This window comes from Ipomoea triloba, chromosome 14 (assembly GCF_003576645.1).
Source record: "Ipomoea triloba cultivar NCNSP0323 chromosome 14, ASM357664v1".
In the NCBI taxonomy this organism is placed as follows: domain Eukaryota; kingdom Viridiplantae; phylum Streptophyta; class Magnoliopsida; order Solanales; family Convolvulaceae; genus Ipomoea; species Ipomoea triloba.
Genome location: NC_044929.1, coordinates 16,239,770 through 16,261,474, shown reverse-complemented (window position 1 = coordinate 16,261,474; position 21,705 = coordinate 16,239,770). Strand labels below are relative to the sequence as shown.

At 31.7% G+C, this 21,705-nt stretch overlaps 3 protein-coding genes across 3 annotated transcripts; 2 read left to right on the top strand and 1 right to left on the bottom strand.

The window, feature by feature from the left end:
- The first annotated feature begins 3,985 nt into the window (after positions 1–3,985).
- On the top strand, positions 3,986–6,196 carry LOC116004026 (auxin-responsive protein IAA8-like). The gene is made up of 4 exons (XM_031243966.1): positions 3,986–3,994; positions 4,936–5,081; positions 5,620–5,849; positions 6,054–6,196. Exons 1-4 carry the CDS (start codon positions 3,986–3,988, stop codon positions 6,194–6,196), a joined length of 528 nt encoding a protein of 175 aa, XP_031099826.1.
- A 389-nt stretch (positions 6,197–6,585) lies between these two features.
- LOC116004025 (nematode resistance protein-like HSPRO2) lies at positions 6,586–8,117 on the top strand. The gene is made up of 2 exons (XM_031243965.1): positions 6,586–6,658; positions 6,963–8,117. Exons 1-2 carry the CDS (start codon positions 6,586–6,588, stop codon positions 8,114–8,116), a joined length of 1,227 nt encoding a protein of 408 aa, XP_031099825.1. The 3' UTR covers position 8,117.
- Positions 8,118–13,908: 5,791 nt separating this feature from the next.
- On the bottom strand, positions 13,909–14,316 carry LOC116004024 (protein AGENET DOMAIN (AGD)-CONTAINING P1-like). Its single transcript, XM_031243964.1, has one exon. It carries the CDS (start codon positions 14,314–14,316, stop codon positions 13,909–13,911), a length of 408 nt encoding a protein of 135 aa, XP_031099824.1.
- Between the last annotated feature and the right edge of the window lie 7,389 nt (positions 14,317–21,705).

Sequence of the window (21,705 nt, the reverse complement as noted above, 5' to 3'; positions counted from 1 at the left end):
AATTAGATTTAATTAAGACAAATTCAAATATTTATACATTTAAATTAGATTTAATTAAGACAAATTCAAATATGTATGATAATGAAATACCTCCACATATGTCGAATTCAAATATGTATGATAATGAAATACCTCCACATATGTCGTCAAACAGCTTTTGTGTTTTGATGTCTTCAATCATAGCATCAAGTTTCATTTTAAACACGCGACAAATAATATCGGGTCTATCCTCTGATTTAAGGCCACGATGGGCAACATACCGCTCAATCTCAGGCCACTTCGGGTTGCAAGTGAATGTTATGAACAAATGTGGATAACCGATTTGTCTGCATATTGCCATTGCATCTTGATAGTTCTGACCGATTTGTCTGCATATTGCCATTGCATCTTGATAGTTCTGAACGATTTGTCTGCATATTGCCATTGCATCTTGATAGTTCTGAATCATATACCTGGCTCCACCCATTGCATCTTGATAGTTCTGAATCATATACCTGGCTCCACCTGTGAATGATTGATAGTTCTGAATCATATACCTGGCTCCACCTGTGAATGATAATAGTAGTATAATTCTTTTACCCCGACCGGTAGGGTCTTATTCTCCCCTTGTTAATGCATCGCTCAATCCTTGATAAGCTTCACAACGCAAAGCCTTCTGATGAGTTCTAATGTAGATCAATCGTGCAGATTCAATCATTGTATATGCATCAACCAAGTATTGTTGAAATAACCTCCTAGAATACAATAATGTATGGTTTTCATTTACTCTCTCATGTATATAGAATGAAAAATACTCTTTAGGACTAATTCTTTTCCTACCACCATGATGTCCTTGGCGCCATGTCTTCACGGTAACCATCTTCACCGTATGGGAACAACAAAGGGACTATAGCGACAGATACGCAGGGTTTAATTGGTTTATTCTCTTCAACTGCCTAGTCCTGCTCTCTATCAATATGTCTAGATCACCCATTGATGGGTCCAGATCCCCGACAATAAGTGCAGCTACCTCATTAGTGCTTGGTAAATTATATGTCCTTCCATCTTTGCTCCGCCTGCCAATTAAATTCATCTTAACCTCAACAACTGGGTTAGATTGGATCTCGGTTCTTGCCATTCTGAAACATTTGACCAAAACATTATTTTGGTCCAACATGTTTTTTAATTTTTCCACAATATCTTCGCGGATATCACCTGAGTTATTATCTCGTCTGCATAAGAAAAAAAGGGGACTAAATAAATAATATTTGAATATCTTTATGGATAACGAATGAAAGTTAAAATGAATTTCTTTCGAAAACATACCTGACAGAATTGATGCGATTGTTAATCTCATTATCTGTGTCGTAAATATATAGTTGCGCAAATTTTGGGGTAGACCCTTCTCCTGGAACTAAACTTCCAATGCAGTGATAATTTTGACCACTAATTCTAAACACCGGGGGTGCGTTACCAGTGTTGATTGACCTATCCACTCTACCACCTAGAGATGTGAAGCAAAACATGTTGTTATACCTTCGAATATTATTGAGGAAGTGTGTGCTCTGTTCAGTATCACCAAAGTATAAGCTCTGTAGCACAGGAGAAGGATCCTTCATGCGAGGTAATTGTATCTTGCCCTCATAACAACACTTTGTGTATTTCGGCAATCCGCGTGTAACATTTTGATTTGAGCGCTCTTGGCGCCAAAATAAGGCACTACAATAATTACACGAATAAGAAGCATCTCCAAGGTCGAAATACGAATCTAGTAACGTAAATAATTTATAATTAACATATATTATTTGTGTTGTGTAAAAAATGAACAGAAGGAAGTTTTGTAATTTAAAATAAATAATTACCATATCCATTATTGTGAGATGCAACTTGTTCGTAATCCGTGTTTAAATTCCTGACATCTGTCCTTGATAACACCTTACTGGAATTTCTCACAGTTGAGAACAAAGCGCGATTACATTGAGGATCCAATGCTCTTTCCACTTTTAAAAAACATAATGAATTGTTAATTTAGTGTTAATTAATGGAAAAAGTTGTTAACACAGGCTACGAATACTCAAAAGAAAAAAAAATATTGAACAATGAAGTTTAAATTACCATTTGATACATCAGCTAATGGTTGGCTTGATGAAGACGTTGAAGTTGACATATTTGACATGTTAAATGAACATTGAGTGAACGGTGAAGATATGTCACGCATATTAACTGCAAAATTTTATAATGAAATATATATAACATGAAATTGACAATATATATTTTACTTTTATTTAAACATATATAACAAAACATTTAACATAAACAACAGATGAAGAAATAGGTAGTGAATTAATAGATAAAAGTGTTACCATCTGTGATGACAGATAAATGCATATGAATTTGGGTTGCTTGCAACTGCAATATGTTTAAAAAAAAATAATAGAAACAAATAAACACTAAAATAATGTTAACACGTAAAATTTAAACAATGATTAAATGACTAAATACATTAAAAGAAATTAACAAATTACTTTAGTCATGACAAGATATATAATAAATTGAATATAATATATACCATTTGTGATTGAACTTAATGGTGTTCCTCTGGTGGCAACATAATTATCTTCGAATGGACTTGGATGAACATTAACTGCAACAATTTAATAGAATACAGGAATAAAAATTTGAGTATCTTTTAACAAATTATGTTTTATTTTATTTTTGAGTAATAGTACCGTTGCTTGGTCTGTTAATAGGTGTTAATGAAGAGCATCCATTAAATCCACCGTACAATCGTTAATTTAAAAAAACAATTAAATGGAAATGTGTTTATAATAAAATAAAATGTAGAAATTATTAAAATTAAATTGAATGAGAGTTTAATTACCATTGGTAGACATGCTAATAAGTTTCCTCGGAGAGCACATCATAAATCCACCGTACAATCGTTCACTACCGACCACTGCAATTATTTATATAAACGAAAAAAATTTTAAAATGATTAAGTAAAAGAGCTAGGTAGGGTTTTGATATAACATATTTGCTTACCGTTCACTATGGAATTAACTGGTGTAAATGCAGGTGAACCAACAACTGATTGTAACGATGACTGAGCATTATCAAACAAAATATTCGATTGCAATAACGATGCTTGTGTATTATTATCATTGCACAACGGCTCGTTTTCTAAAAAAAAAAAAGACAGTTAAAATGATTGTTAAGTAATGACCCATGATTTAAATTTAGAGCAATGAGCACAATAAAAAATTAAATATTATATCTTATTTGGATATGTATTTTTATTGTATATTTTTTTCCAATTTTGAATTACATATTGTATTTAAAATGGCATAACCCAGTGCAACAAAGTCCCAAATTGTAAAAGAAAAAAACATCTTTTATGAATTCGGTACAATTACACATTTACGTTTAATTAAATACATTATCTTTAATATTACAGAGTAGGAAAACTTATACTGTATATAATAATACATTTAATTAAAATAATGCATATAATAATAAATTTAATTAAAAATAAAATATTAAAAAATAATTATAATAATAAGTCCTTTAATATTACAGGTGCAAAGCTTAAACCCACCACATTGATCTCATCTCCATATCCATAGATCCCATCAAGAAATTCCGATACAATGAAAGGAAAACACAGAATTCGACTGCCACAAAAGGATTAGCTTCGGCTCTAACATTAGTTGATATTGGGCTCGGTGTGTTTTGAATGAGTTGGGATTGCTAGGGTTTGGTGGCTGGCTCAGTGATGAGCAGCAGAGGTGGTGGGAGGTTTGCCGTGGGGTACTATGTGGTCTCCAAGCAAATAGGGATGGGCTCGTTTTCCACGGTGTGGCATGACCGCCACCGTGTTGGGTGAACCGAAGTGGCAATCAAGGAGATAGCTACCGCTCGCCTCAACTCTAAACTCAAGGAGAGCCTGAAGTCCGAGATTGTTATTGTTAAGAAGATCAATCATTGTAACATCATCCGCTTGCACGATATGATCGAGGTATTCCACTCAAATTTCGCAAGGAATTTGTAAGCTGTGTCAATTGTCTCGATCTAGTGATCCTTAGATTAATTTTTGATTGTCTGATATGCAATCCCAGTTCAAGGCTTCTAGCAATATTCTTTTCCCCAGAAAATATTAATTTTTTTTGAAGTTGGAATGGGTATTAAAGATGAATGACCCCTAATGACCCTGTACTGTATTTCAAGTTTTGAATGTTGAATGAAGGGAAACTGCCACTTTGAAAAAAAAATATCTTTAATATTAGCTAAAATTTTAAACAACTCAAAGCAAAAATAATAAGTCCGTGAATATTATATATGTTCATAACTCACTGTATATGTTCATGTTTGTGTTTCAAAATATATGGTTTGATCAATTTCATTAATCTAAAATAGGGTTCTAACATTTTATATCTTGATTTGTGTAACTCTAAATATATAGATAACATATAGATAATAAGTAAAACAATGATTCAAACACTATATATTTGAGATTTAATTTGGGACTTACCTTTGTCTGTGGTTTTTTGTTTCTTGCTGCCCCTAAGAATTGTTGACCCTGTGAGTTTTTTCATTATGTTGTTTGTTTGAATTGTGAGAAATTGATGCAAGAAAATAAAAAGTTAAAACTAATATTTAGTTGTTTATTTATATGATCAATAGTATTGAATTTCGAGTGAATAATTATAATATTATTATTTCTTTCCTTTATTAGATGTCTAAAGTTATTACAATCAACAGTCATAATAGGTAATTTGGAGTATAATTGTAGTTTTGATTTATTTCCTTGATTGAATTAAAAAAAAAATAGCATTCTGTTGTGAACTTTCTTTAGAAGTTGGGTCATTAGTTCTTGCATATCTGGAAGATATCTGATCTCGAATTGAATGAACATTTCCTCTTGCAGCTCAGGTTGAAAATGGTATCGTATGCGTTTAGATCCTTACTCCTGAAACTAACACCCAGCAGTCTTCCATGGCTTCCACTCTAATGAAAGAGGCTCCTCCCCACTGTCCAAGGCCATCTCAGGAGAAAAAGCCTCAGGTTTCTGCTTCACCTAGCCATGGTGTTGCCCTTGCAGCAAAGTAATGTTTTTCTCCTTCCTTTATCATCCAAGAAAATTACTATCAGAGTTATATAGTGTCTCTGTCTTTTTTGGTTATATTATTTGCCATAATAATTACTGGTCCTCTTGGTTCTTGGTGCTTACTGCTTAGCCTAGAATTAGCTTAAATTCTTGTGTATTAGGTTTGTGACTTCACTGGCTCTGCATTTATGGGGGGAATTTCATTATTATGTGGAAAAAAGTTCATGCTTTTCCCATACTATTCATCTTTCTTGAGAATATTGCTTCTGTTTTTCCCTTTTCAAATTTCTAGCATTATGACTGTAGTTATCCATTCATGAAACTGTTGGTTTTGGATATTTCTGTTGTATTTTCTTGTTCTGATTAGGGGTGGGCATTTCGGTTTTCGGATCAGATATGTTCTTGAACTTTGCAGATTTGTATTACTTGAACTTGGATCTGGCCAATTGGCTAAAGAAAGAAGGAAGGTAGTTAAGAACCTAACTAATATGACCACAACAAATTCATTTTTCTCGTGTTGTGCTTATTTTGGACAGGGCACAGGTGGTAGGATGGCCCCCAATTCGATCTTTTCGGAAGAATTCGGTGGTTACTAATCCTCCCAAGACCGAAGAAGGTCCAGATGGGAAATCGGGGTCGGGCTGTCTCTATGTCAAAGTCAGCATGGACGACGCCCCTTACCTGAGAAAAGTTGACCTTAAGATCTACGACTGCTATAAGGATCTGACTTTGGCTCTGCAAAAGATGTTTAGCTGTTTTACAATCGGTAATCTCTTAGCTTGTTAACAGTATGCAAGAATAATTGCCTTGGAGTGTTTTTTCCCGGCTGAGAATAATGTTTTGAAGTAATTTTTTTTATATTGCTGTAAAAAAAGAAGTGAAGAATTACTATGCAATAGAAATACGAAAGATCACATAATCAACGTCATTGATAACTCGGGACTTATCTTTTTTTTACCTTCATATTCAGGTCAATCGGGATCTCCGGGTGTTCCTATCCGGGATGGAATGAGCGAAAGTAGATTGATGGATCTGCATGGTTCCGAATATGTACTTACCTTTAAAGACAAAGATGGTGTCTGGATGCTCGTTGGTGATCTTCCATGGGAGTAAGTTTGGTTTTTCTTTGGTTATAGATTCTCCATTTCGGCCTTGAATATGCCCCCATTAGTACTATCCTTAATAAGTGAAAATATATTAAATGCGTTATGGAAAGTTCGAAAATGAAATATTGCTAAGTTTTGCAAAACAGTGGCAGCATTTTGAAGATTGTTTAAAAGAATAATACAAAAACATAACATCAAATTATAGCATGTATTAAACAAAAGCGTAAAACTTAACAGAATAAACCATCTGTTAAGTGTTAAGTCTATTCAAAGTAATAAAAACACCAAATGAAATACATATTGTTAATGCTTAAACAGCTCCAAAATAACAAAGGCTAGCATGGGTTGGGCTCATTCTTAGGCTTTTTCAAAGTCTTTGAAGATGATGAACAATCCATGTTTATTCTCTTCAAAGATTGCTGGTCAGGAGTGCTTTCATCAAGAATGATTACTTCTGGATTAGACGAAGGTATAACTTCTAGTGGTTCAATGCCCTGATTCAAAAAAATAATAAACATTAGCACAAAAGAATTTAAAACAGTATTTAAAAACATGTTAAATGAGTAAATACCCAAAATGGTCTCTCGACTATAGCATAATTCACAAATTGGTCCTCGACTTATGATTTTAACCAATAACATCCATGACTTTCCAATTTTTACCTAATGTAGTCCTCCGTTAATGAGCCCGTCAACTCGCCGTGAAACACAAGGGCAGTCACGTAATTTCACATGCTTCCCGACGTTCTCCAACATTTGCTTCGGCAGCCTAAGGTAGTTCTCATAATCCAAACAAGCCGCTGCTCAAGCCGGCTTTGCAAGGCTTGGAAATAACTTTCCGGTTTATCTCGACCGCCTTGTCGGATCCGAGGCCGTACGCGAACCGGCGAGAATGGAAGCGGAGGTTGGAGTCCCTGGCGAGGAGTCAGGTTGAAATCATCGTTATGTTGTGCGAGGATGAAGCGGAGGATGGAGTGACATGTGGCGCGGCTCCAATTGTGGATCTGACGTCATCAGACGGCACGTTGGCTCGTCGGAACAGCTCGGCGGAGGTGTGGAAGCTCTCCGATGAGGTCACAGTAGTGAGCCGAACGATCGAGGCTAGCTTGTTGCCCCGCTTGGTAACATGGCGGAAATCGGAGGATATCGCTCAGAATATCCTCGATTTCATAGAGAGCGAGATGCGCAAATGTCCGGTAGGTTTAGGTGAAGCGAATCTCAACGGTAAACCTAGCCTCGACTACGATGCTATTGTCAAGCCCTCGGAGCTTCATTCCCTGAAGAAATCCCCAATGTTTCTGCAAAATTTCGAGAATCAAACTCTCTACACTACTCACCAGATCCTCGAATCGTGGATCTGCGCGTCCAAATCAATCCTAAACCGAATCGCGGAGCAAATCGAATCAAAATCCTTCAGAAACGCCGCGAGCGATTGCTGGATACTGGAGAAAACCTGGAATCTGTTAACCGAAATCGAAAACCTCCATCTCTTAATGGATCCCGACGACTTCCTCCGCCTAAAGCACCAGCTATCGATCAAAGTAACCGCCGAATCGCAACCGTTCTGCTTCCGATCGCGAGGACTGGTGGAAATCACGAAGCTCTCCAAGGATCTGAGGCAGAATGTCCCCGGCATTCTGGACGTCGAAGTCGATCCCAACGGCGGCCCTAGGGTTCAGGAGGCGGCGATGAAGCTGTATGCGGAGAAGGACGGTTTCGAGAGGATCCATTTGGTTCAAGGCTTGCAGGCAATTGAAATGGGCGTGAAGAGATTTTACTATTCGTATAAGCAGCTTTTGACGGTGGTTATGGGGAGCTTAGAAGCCGGAGATTCCGGCGATTCGTTGGATCAGGTGTTCCTTGAGCCGACATATTTTCTGAGCTTGGATGCGGCGAAGACGTTCTTGGCGGTGCACGGGAGCATGTGAAATTACGTGACTGCCCTTGTGTTTCACGGCGAGTTGACGGGCTCATTAACGGAAGACTACATTAGGTAAAAATTGGAAAGTCATGGATGTTATTGGTTAAAATCATAAATCGAGTACAAACTTGTCCAAAATTTTCATTGTATACTTTTTCCTCAGCAAGCTTCCTAATCACACTGCCTTATGTTCTCCCTTTTTGAAAGAATTGCTTATTGCTTCGTCAGCTTGCACTCCTAAAACAGTAAAAGCAACATTTCCTCTGTACTTAAATTGATCCTCTCTTGTAACTATCCTGAACTTCATGGTCTTTCCAATTAATCCCTCAATCTCATTGGGCATACGACCCTCCTATGCCAACCAAATAAACATTAAATAAACATTAAATAGTATAAAACGGATAATATTATTAACATGCTCAAAAACAAAGTCACTAACCTCATAATATTTCCCCTTTAACTCGCTAGCAGTGATCCCTAATAGAGCCGAACACACATTATCCTAAAGAATTAGTTGTCCATCTTGCTCATCATCAAGTATATCAATAACCAATTTATACTTGATTATTTCGTCAGGACTCTGTTGGTCACATGACTTACAATACATTTGATCATTAATTTCTTGAAGTTTCTTCCCACAACCCTTATTCGCACATGCAATGAAGTACCAATCGCGTTGAATATCTGAAATTTCTCCAACGACCCAAAATTCTCCTATCTATAAATGGTATTTAAAATGCGTTAGAAATTGAGCAATTGAATATTGAAATGAATTTAATATAAATTGAGTATAAATGTTTTTGACCTTCTTATCATCATAAATATCCATTAAAGAAGTCACTGTGATATTCTCATTTGACATAGTTTCTAACGATCCGGATCCCGTGTTTCTGGATCTTGAGCTTATACTCCGTATTGGAGTCAAGAACCTAGGCAAACTACTTAAAACAAATAACTTGTAATCATAAAAGATATTACCAAAAACATATTATATGGTGTGACTAAAGTAAATTGTATTAATACCTATCCTTGAAAGCAAAAAGCTCGGGGCATTCATAGTTGAATAAAACCCTAGTTGCAGTATACGAACTGGAAATCCTAATCTCACCATCTAATATACAAAAAATATTTGTAAATAAGTATATCCCACACAAATAAAATAAAATATACCATTATGTTATTACTCACCATCAGTGACCCTAGCTCTACATAATTGTAGTATAACAATCAATGGGTCTGTTAAAGCAACATTAAAAAAGGGCAAAACGGAATCCATATGCTCGTCCTATAAGGTTACGGTCAATCGACTTTCCCTGAATAAAAACAAATTAATTTTGTAATAAAGGCTATATGTTTACACATGTCTGGATATCATGCTTAATGTAAACATGCTTAATGAAACCGACTTTCACTGAACATTGTAAATTGGATATCATGCTTAATGAAATCTTTAATATTATTTACAAAAGAATATTTACGGTCAATATATTATTTTTGTATTTTGAAATAAAATAATAAGGCATAACAAATTACAAAAGTGCATACCTACAATCCTCAATAACAAAATCAATCAACCTTTGGGAATTTTGTTTAACTTGAATATCTTTTGGTTGATGAATGGAAATGACACGACCAATCAAATCTGTGAAAATAATAAATACATTAACATGACATAGGATTTGTATAACATTAAATATAAAACGACATTGGAATGGTAACTTACCAATTAACTGGTTACAATCAACACCTCCTAGAGCCTTTAAGGATCCAAAATCCTTAAATTGAAACATGTTTTTCGGAAAAATGAAATCATCTTGATCCGAAAAACTGATCACCGTATCATTGTTTGCTTTCAGGATGTATTTGTGCTTGCATGTCTTAAACCTCATGCGAGATGTATGCACAATGAAATTCTAAACGTCATAAACCTTTCCTTCCCTCAAAAGAGTACTGAATTTTTGAACATATTCTTTTGGAATTTGTAAATGGATGCAAATTCCCTATGAGAATCATTCAGTAATTAAAATTATTATGTAGATATTCAATAAAAGAGAAAATTTTGTTGTTTAAATAATGTATAATGCAATACATACCTTATAGTCATGAAATAAGCACTATAGAGTTTGGTGGTTCAGTGGTGTGCGTTGATATTCTTTAGAAAAATAATAACGCATTAAACGAAGGCATATGGATGTTTTTCTTCTCCTAAGAGAGAGTTGGGATGCAGAAAGAAGACTTGAATCCATACTTTATTGTTGAATAGAATGACAATAGAATGACAATACAATGAAAAAATAATATGTATGTAAATTGATCATGAGGTGTAGCATATATATATATATATATATATATATGAATAAAATGGAGTAAGATTGACCAATTTAGTAGGATATTACCATTTGAAATTTGGTTATAAATGGTTATAAATTAAAATGTAATAAACTTGAATATTTGACTCATAAGAACCGCAAAAAGTTTACGCAAATGAATTAGGAATCTATGTGTGTGTATATAAGTATAAAGAGATATAGTACATAATAATAGAATGGCGGAGTAGTATATATTAGGAAGACAATTATGATGATAATAAGAAAAAAATCTGTATAGCATAATATAAATATATATATAAGATGATATATATATAAAGAAAATATATTAGGAAAGACAATTATGATGATAATAATAAAAAATCATGTATAGCATATAATATATAAAAATATGTATAAGATTAGAAAATTCACGTAGCTTTTTAGGTACATAAATATATATAAGATTAGCGCAATTATTGGGCTCAAAATAACATATTTTAAGGGTAATATAGGTTTAGGGAAGTGTAATAGACATAAAATAATTTTACTCAAATGATTGTAGGTCACGTAAAATATAATAGAATATTTATATAGACTATATAGTAAAAATAATTTATTTAAAAGAATATTTATATAGTAAAATAGTTTACTAAAAACAATAATATTTAAAACAAAATATTAAAATAACCAAGGTATCACAGATTGAGAAGAGATCATTTTTTTTATCATTTACTTTCAAAATTTATTAAATAATTACTAAAGAAATAATACAAAATAAATAAAAATATTTGACTATAGTTAATATTTTAAATAATTAGTTTTTCTTTTGTAATGTACATAAATAACAAAAAGACTATTGATTAATAAAATAAATATATTTATTCATTTTTAAAATGCCTTCTATTAATGTGTCTCTTTTTAAAATTCAGAAAATTGAAGATATTTTTGTTAAGTTGTTATATGAATATAAAATGGAATAAGGTTGACCATGTTAGTAGGATATTATCATTTGAATTTTGGTTATAAATGGTTAGAAATTAAAAATAAAATACAATAAATTTTGTCCAAAATAACACTTGCTCGTTCCATAAATTACTCATTTTATATATAGAAATAATAGTATGAGTTGAAGGTTATTACAATTAAAAAGTTGACGCAAATGAATTAGGAATTTATGTGTGTGTAAATAAGTATAAAGAGATATAGTACATAATTGTAGAATGGCGGAGTAGTATATATTAGGAAGACAATTATGATGATAATAAGAAAAAATTCTGTATAGCATAATATAAATATATATATAAGATGATATATATATAAAGAAAATATATTAGGAAAGACAATTATGATGATAATAAGAAAAAAATCATGTATAGCATATAATATATATAAATATGTATAAGATAAATCATGTATAGCATATAATATATATAAATATGTATAAGATTAATCATGTATAGCATATAATATATATAAATATGTATAAGATTAGGAAATTCACGTAGCTTTTTAGGTACATAAATATATAAGATTAGGAAAATTATTGGGCTCAAAATAACATATTTTAAGGGTAATATAGGTTTAGGAAAGTGTAATAGACATAGAATAATTTTACTCAAATGATTGTAGGTCACATAAAATATAATAGAATATTTATATAGACTATATAGTAAAAATAATTTATTTAAAAGAATATTTATATAGTAAAATAGTTTACTAAAAACAATAATATGAATATTTATATAGTAAAATAGTTTACTAAAAACAATAATATTTATATTTATATAGTAAAATAGTTTACTAAAAACAATAATATTTATAATAAAATATTAAAATAACCAAGGTATCACAGATTGAGAAGAGATCTTTTTTTTTTATCATTTACTTTCCAAATTTATTAAATAATTACTAAAGAAATAATACAAAATGAATAAAAATATTTGACTATAGTTAATATTTTAAATAATTAGTTTTTTTTAATGTACATAAATAACAAAAAGACTATTGATTAATAAAATTAATATATTTATTCATTTTTAAAGTGCCTTCTATTAATGTGTCTCTTTTTAAAATTCAGAAAATTGAAAATATTTTTGTTAAGTTGTTATATGAATAGAAAATGGAATAAGGTTGACCATGTTAGTAGGATATTATCATTTGAATTTTGGGTATAAATGGTTAGAAATTAAAATTAAAATACAATAAATTTTGTCCAAAATAACACTTACCAGTTCCATAAATTATTCATTTTATCTATAGAAATAATAGTATGAGTTGAAGGTTATTACAATTAAAAAGTTGACGCAAATGAATTAGGAATCTATGTGTGTGTATATAAGTATAAAGAGATATAGTACATAATAGTAGAATGGCGGAATAGTATATATTAGGAAGACAATTATGATGATAATAAGAAAAAATTCTGTATAGCATAATATATATATATATATATATATATATATATATATATATATATATATATATATATATATATATATATATATATATATATATATAAGATGATATATATATATAAATAACAAAAAGACTATTGATTATTAAAATTGAATTACCGTGTGTGTGAAATTATATTGTTCTTTGGGTGAAACTTGTTCAATAATTTGATTAATAATTCAATTAATTTGATTAATTTTGAATCAAACTAATTGAATGTTTATTTTGAGAAATTGTTACCTAATCAATCAGACTAAATTATACTTTAACTAATTCGATTAATTGGTCCATAACCAAATTTTTATCATATATAATTTATTTTATATTATATATTTGATACAACCATTTATCCACAAAAGAAGCATCCAAAAAAAAATTGATATGACAAATTAGTAAAATAAGTGATAGTGAACTTATTTGTCACATAAGAACGTTTAAAAATGAGTAATTATAAAAGTTATTTTCACACTTACATTCATTTTAAGAGGCACTAAGTACTTCATTACAAATGACCATAATATTTATTTAAAAGAATATACTTATATACACACACATAGATACTCTGGCAGGAGCCTACTAGACTTGTACTGCACCCCATAGGCATTACACAACGTCTTTGGCCCAATGGGGCCAGCCCGCCATTGTGGAGTCTTATTAACCCCGCAATGCTGGCACCTCCTTCCAATGGTAGTAGTTTCCTCCGGAGTTGGTGGTTGCTCTTTGAACGATGACCGTTTCTTATAAAATCGTAAATATTTAGAAATCTACCTAAATACGTAATATATTAGGGACTACTTTAATCCATACAAATTTAGAAATTAAATTATTTTAATTTGTAAATATAATTCACTTAATTATAATAAATTAAATAGAAAATATAATTAAGGAAATGAAATTAAAAAATTAACTAAATGTATATCATAAATATTTAAGAATTAAGGATGTGACTAAACCACAATATATTAAGGACCCTGATCCTAATATATGCTATCAACATAATGCTTGCAACGAAATGCTATCAACGTTGGCTGATAACCTACTCTGGATTAACCCAATCAAGATGGATTCTGATCCTATCTTTGTGATAAAGAATTTCGTCGTTCGTGGTCTCGAAGTAGACATAGTAACGATCCCCCATTTTCCTGCTGATATTGCCGACCCACCAACCATCATTGTCGAAGGCGTCAATTTTCTGGCAAATGTAATAAAGGTCAGCGTAAACATTCAGCGACTTCGGCCGGATTTCATCAGCAGGAACCGTCTCCGTCAGCGGTGATGAAAAGTCGTCCGTCAACAGAGTCTTGTATTGGACTACGTAGCCCCTGCCGCCGGGTAACACACCCACCACCGTCGCCTCGTAGTAGGATCCCACAAAGCCTTCCTTGTTGCTCAACACCTCCACCGCGTCGCCAATCCGGTACCCCACCGTGTTTACAGTACTCATAGTTGTTGATTTTCCGTGAGAAACCGATTTTAAGAGATAGAGAGAGAAAAATAAAGGTAAAATCCAGCTCAGAATTCACATGGAATACGAATTATGATTATAAGCAATAGTTTATATAGAAAATAAGGAAGAGAGAGAGATAGAGGTGAAAAAGGTAAGAAATTAAGAGGGGTGGAGATGGGGGAGTAGTGTAGGAAATTTGGCTGATTAGTAGGAGAAAAAAAAAAAGAAAAACATAATTACACTATTGTTATAATTTATTACCATAAAATTAATATATCAATATGTTATAATTTCCTAGGCTACTGTTAACCAAAATCCTCCAGGCTAAGATTAGGAAAAATCCTCAACACTACTGAAACTTAATTCGAAATATATATATTTAAAAAAAGGAATTTATTTCAATCTTAAATCACATATATAATTATGTTATGTTATTAAAAAATTATTAATGTACTGGATGAAGAATACATCTTGAACTTATGTATAAAAATCCTCAAGACTACTGAAAACATCTTGAACTTATGTATAAAAATCCTCAAGACTACTGAAACTATCTTGAACTTATGTATAAAAATCCTCAAGACTACTGAAACTTAATTCGATATATATATAAAAATCCTCAAGACTACTGAAACTTAATTCGATATATATATCTTTAAAAACAAGACTACTGAAACTTAATTCGATATATATATCTTTAAAAATAAAAGGAATTTATTTCAATCTTAAATAACATATATAATTATGTTATGTTATTAAAAAATTATTAATGTACTGGATGAAGAATACATCTTGAACTTATGTATAAAAATCCTCAAGACTACTGAAACTTAATTCGATATATATATATATCTTAAAAAAAAGGAATTGATTTCAAGAGTTAATTACCGATTTGGTCCCTCGACTATTGGGATTTCACCACTTTGGTCCTTGACTTTCAAAAGTTTCCAATTGCATCCTTGACTATTGAAACGTTAACCAAAAATGTCCTCTGTCTGTTTTCCCGTCAAGATGCAAGGGCAAAATTGGAAGTTCAAATATATTCTTCATCTTTCCTTAAATGCCTCTATATAGCTAGGTTTCAGAGTACTTTTTTCCTTTGATTCCAGCATTTCATCTCCTTCGAATTTTACATCTCTTAGCTTCGTCTACCATGGAAGCAAATTACAATGAAGATAGCTATGGGTCATCAACGAAAATCAAGAAAAGGGTGTTCGAAAATGGAGAATCTTCAATGACGCATAGTTGTCAGTGTGGGCAACAACCGAAGATATGCACGTCATGGACGAAAGACAATCCAGGCCGTAGGTTTTGGCTGTGTGAATCCGAAAATGTGAGTATTTGTATTGCTTAGACTCTAATTTGTGATAAGTTTTCCCGTAAAAAAAAATTTCTTTCGATTTTAGGGAGGAATAAGTGGTGGCTGTGGCTTTGTTCGTTGGAATTGAGAGCTTGAATTTGAAGCTAAGAACCAGCAGATGTGTTGCAGTGAAGGCAAAGTCAAAATGTAGTAAACCAGTGTGGTTAATTTTGTTGATTGTGGTCTGTGTATGTGTAGTTAGGATTATGATATCCACATTTGAAAGTAGGGAAAAATTGGTTGTTAGGCTTCCTCTAGCTTAATGTAGTCAATGATGTTGTAATAGATGAATGGTTTAATGTGTTTTTGCTGCAGTTGTGAAATGGAGTGTAACTATTAGCTTGAATGGTTTAATTTCTTAGTTGTGAAATGGAGTTATGTTTAGATCATTCAATCTATTAACTTGAATATGTTTGTACTGTTAACTGTATGGAAAATGGTCACAAAATGGTAACAAAATGACAGTAAGGAGTGGTAAATCATAACCAAAAAGCCAACACTAAGGCTAACAATGAGCAGTGACCATAATTAAGGCAATACTTACATTAAGGCAGTGTTCTGGCAATTATCATTGTAGTTACACTGGCAGTATTTTGGCTAACAGTGAGCATAATTAAGCAAAAGATGGTTTCAAAAGAACCCAACATACTGGGTAACAATTTTCAAAAGAACCCAACATCCAAAAAGCCAACACTAACCAAAAGTCAAAATACCAAAAAGCTATCTAACAAACCCCATACAGTTTTCATTCTAAGGTAATTGGGTCATTTGCAGTGTTACTGAACTTAGATTTGGATGTTGATCTTGTGGAGTACTTTCTTTTGAGGATGGTTTTCTTCCTTGTTAGCCCTAATGCCTTCTGTTTTCCTTTGGCCTTCATCAGCATCCCCTTTTGATGTTGTTCCACTCTACTTGTGTTTCCAAGGTTTAAATTCACACCTTGTGTACTGAAGTTGAAGTCCATTGGTGTTGTGCTAACAGGTTCCACTGTGATTGTTCTCATACCAATAACAGAATCATGGCATTCCACTGGAATTTCAAATAATGAAGTGTTCCAAGTTTCTTCTTGTGTTTCAGATTCAACATCCGGTTGAGTATGAATGATCATTTCTTCTTGCCCTTCTGTTTGTGCCTCCACCTCAGGTTCAGGGTTACTTCTCTACATATATATAAACAAATAAATGGCAACACTATTAGAATGAACAAAAATGGCAACACTATTAGAATGAACACAAAGGAAATAAATGGCAACACTATTTAAATGTATTAGAGTTACCTCAGGTTCTGCATTATGTTGTCTTTCGTCCCCTTGCCCTTCTCTTTGTTCTCCTACTTCAACGTTTATTCTCTATATAAATATAAAAATGACAACACTGTTATAATGAACACAAAGTAAACATTATTTATCCATTTAAATGTATTGGAGTTACCTCAGGTTCTGCATTATCTTGTCTCTCCTGCCCTTCTCTTTGTTCTCCTACATCAAGGTTTCTTCTCTACATATATATAAAAATAACAACACTGTTATAATGAACACAAAGTAAACATTATTTATCCATTAATTTGTATTACAGTTACCTGAGGACATCTCCTGGTATTGTGACCACCTTTCTTGCATGTTGTACAATGTAGCTTAACATTTTTCCTTGATACATGCACTCCATCTCTTGTTAGTTCAGGGGCAGTTTTTTTTACTTCATGGGCAGATTTTTTCCTATGATAGGTCTACATCTTTTAAAACCCTCCTTACATGCCTCCCAACAGATATAAACCCTTAATAGTCTCTTGGCACCATTTTCTTCCACGGAATCAGATAACTTAACATGCTAAGTGGTATTAGGATTTGTCTTATCTATTTCCTTGAAATAACTCCAAATTAGATTGAAGTTCAAAGTCTGTTCTCCACTGGTCTCAGCCCTAGCTAATGAAATAGCTTTGTAGGCTTTCCTTTTACTGATATGAAAATGATCAGTAGTGGAAGCTGTCTCCCTAAACTCTTCCATCTTCCAATCACTATTGCTTGCAATTTGTTTCTTCCACCTCTTGGCTACCAAAGCAGCAGTGACCATTTTATTCTCATTAACCCACATATAGTTAGCATGATCATCATTAAACGTAGTTATTCTCCAAGATAAATCATCCTTATCTTTTCTTAATGTTACTTTCCATTTGCAGCCATCTCCAGAACACTCAGCTACACACCTTACTTTATCATTCTTGGTAAACTTCAATTGCTTTCCATTTGTCACACCATAACTGTGCACAACATCTTTGAACCCACCTTTATCCTTAAAAGTTCTACCAAGCCACAGAGTAGGAGGGGCTACAACTACTTCAGGAGGTTTAACAGAATCCCATACAGTACTCTCAACCTCACCATCACTCCCTGCTGCAATTGGTGTTTCTTCTGACAGGTTTAGGCAATCATTCACATCTGCATAACTACCATCTACCTCTAACTCATCAACACTTTCTGCATCATACTCACTACATTCTTCATCAACAGAAACTAACTCCTCTTCAGATTCTCCTAAACAACCTTCTTCAATGATCTCATCCTCAGAAATTGAACTTGGTACAACCCAAACTTCAACTATGTTTGGCCTAATCACATTGTTAGCTACACTAAAAGTCTCTGTATCTGACAACAACTCCACTAAACAGTCTTGCACCACTGAAAAGAACCTAAAGTTACCTTCTGTATACCCTAGTTCACCAAACTTCTCTTTTAGGGTGATAAAACCCCATTCATCAGAATCTATGCCCCTAAAAGTCTTAATTTTACCTCCCAAGTATTTTGGGGGAATAGATTGTTCTATCCTACCTCCATGCCTTATATAAAGACTGAATGTGTATGAATCTAGTCCACCTAAAGTAATCAATGAGGATAGATTTTAATCACTGAGGACAAAAGGCTCATACATAGTACACAATGCTTTTAAGAATAATTGGTCAAAAGTAGATACAACTACATTAACAAAGACAACACAGCACACCTTGAATACTGGTAAAGCAACACATCATGTGGATTGTGGACCCCAATGTCTTTAAGCAAACAACACAGTACAGAAACCCTTTTTTTAGAACAGCAATGTACACAAACCCTAGTAACTACAATTTAAGCCAAATTGGTCCCCATTATCTATATTCGAGGCACAACAACCCCACATACATACAAACTAAACCCTAAGTCCCCACATAGAATATTATTTGTGCGTTCTCATTCAACAGATATCATACATACATAAATAAACAATAACACATCTGTCCACACCTTATCATTGCACATATACACATAAATAAATACCAAAACAAAAAAAAACATAGAACATAATCGTATCGTACCTGTATTGCTCGTATTGCAGTTGGAGCCAATATTTGTCGTTGAACCCATCTCCTTCTACATCGACTAAACGTACAACACTGTTGTAGAGTTACGCTTTTGGGTTGAAAAGTGGACGATTTCTCAACATTTGCGTCAGATTGTTCGCGTTTAGGGTTAGGTTCTTAGGTTTTACGATTTGGGGATTTTTCCTATCGTGTTTATCGTGTTTCTCTCTTGTTTCTACGCTGTAAGTAGATGGACTGAGGAGCTAATACACACTGGGACATGAAATTACATTTCTATCCTCACTTTTAACGGCTCACAGACGGCTGTTTAACAGGAGGACTAACTCGGTCAGAAAGTCAATAGTTGAGGATGCAATTGGAAACTTTTGAGAGTCAAGGACCAAAAGTGGTGAAATCCCAATAGTCGAGGGACCAAATCGGTAATTAACTCTTTATTTCAATATTAAATCACATATATAATTATTTTATGTTATTAAAAAATTATTAATGTACTGGATGAAGAATACATCTTGAAATTAAATTTTATTTGATTGAAATAACTTAATTGAAATTACAAATATATCACCAAATATATCACATATTCATTCTATTTATACTATTACATATATTACAAATATATCACCAAATATATCACACCAATTATATCATCAATTATTCAATCACCAATTAATATTACCATATTATATTACCCTTTTAACATTTTGATTAATTAATAAATCCAATTATTCAATCACCAACATTTAACCATAATAAATTAATAATTAATAAATTAATAAATTAATTAATAAATTAATAAAATAACTGAATTTACCAAAATGCCACTGTGAAACTTGAGATTTTTGGTTCCAATATTACCTATTGAACTTTCAAAGTTATTCCCTATTATTCCTCAATTTTCATCTAATTTCTATACCATATTCATTGGACTCTATTTTTATGTTCAATTTCATTTGAACCTTGAGCTATATTCATTTGGACTACCAATCCTTATACTATTATTATATTATTTTTATAACTATATTACTATTATATAGTATTGTGAGATATAGTAATTATATTTAAATATTATATATATATATATATATATATATATATATATATATATATATATATATATATATATATATATACACGCACACACAGAAACGTAATAAATATATATAGTTACACACGCATACACCACACATACACACGCATATCATATATATATATATATATATATATATATATATATATATATATATATTAGTTATATAAGGTACGTATATATATTAGTTATATATATATATACTCAATCATTATTATTATATATTATATACGTAATTAATTAGATGATCACTATTTTGGATCTTATATTATAAATTATATTTTGATGTGTATATATACGTATAATAGCCGTGTGGATATATATATTATATATGTGTGTAATATATATTACTACTATATATAAGATTATATAAGATCAATATCTTTAATACCTAATAAGGTAGATTGGAGGTTACAAAGTCTTTATTTGGAGAATTCTAAAAATTAAAAGATGACTACCTATTTATCTTCCTTCATATAGGGGATTGATTTAGTCTTTCCCTTTAGCCTTCCTAGTCTCCTAGCCGACATCTTCATCTAAAAAAGAAGGGAATTTTCTTCTTCATCTTTTCCTTCTGATTCGTTCCTGCGTAAAAAAAAAAAAATTTCTTCCATCATTTTTATTCAAGAGTTTGGAACTTCATCTTCTCAAGTAAGTTAGTATTTTTATAGTATTTTTCGGGTAGTATGGTGTTAGGGTGTTTGTTAAATTGTGTGCTTATGTGGGTTCTTTCTTTATGTTGATTGATGATGATGATGATGGTAGAAGGAGAGCCCTAGTCACCTTGAAGATTGTTTTAAAGTTAAGGTTTTTGATATCCAAGTAAGTGGGTTTGTTTTCTACTTGCTTATCCCATTTGTATGATTTGATGTATATATATGAATATATATATATATATATATATTGTGTTGTGGTGAAAAATTGATGCAAGTTGATGATCATAAAATATGTGATTTTTTGTTATAAAATATATTTTGAATATATGTATATGCGTAGAAATACATATGAATGTATGTGGTGTTTGATCATGTGTGTAGATTATACATAAATATATTTCATACGTATATTAAAGATCTATATATATATATTTTAATGGTTTGTATTGTGCGAATATATATTGTGTATAAGTGTAGTATATATGAATATTACTATATACTGTGAGTACCGTATATATATATATTTATAAATAATATTTTCGTATATATATATATAGCATACGTATATTTATAAATATATATATATATATATATATATATATATATAATGTTTTTCGTATTAATATTATATATATATACCATACGTATATTTCAAAAAAAATATATATATATATATTTTTTCGTAATGTTATGTATATGCCGTATGTACACTAAAATAATTGTATGTATATATAATCCATGTATGTACAATAAGCATATTAGAATAATTATACATATAAATATATATATTTATGTAGTACGTATAGAAAGAGAAGAAAGAAAATAAAATATATAATAATAATATTTTCCTTTAGTTATTTGTGATGTACGTATGTTTTATAAAAATAAAATAAAATAAAATGTTTTCTTTTATTTAATTGTACCGTACGTGT

Coding starts and splice junctions, on each gene's coding strand:
- LOC116004025 (XM_031243965.1), top strand. CDS start 6,586: ATGTTTATTCTCTTCAAAGATTGCTGGTCAGGAGTGCTTTCATCAAGA. Junction 6,659..6,962: donor TACTTCTGGATTAGACGAAG/GTATAACTTCTA, acceptor CGGCAGCCTAAG/GTAGTTCTCATAATCCAAAC.
- LOC116004026 (XM_031243966.1), top strand. Junction 5,082..5,619: donor GGTGTTGCCCTTGCAGCAAA/GTAATGTTTTTC, acceptor TATTTTGGACAG/GGCACAGGTGGTAGGATGGC. Junction 5,850..6,053: donor GTTTAGCTGTTTTACAATCG/GTAATCTCTTAG, acceptor CTTCATATTCAG/GTCAATCGGGATCTCCGGGT.
- LOC116004024 (XM_031243964.1), bottom strand. CDS start 14,316: ATGAGTACTGTAAACACGGTGGGGTACCGGATTGGCGACGCGGTGGAG.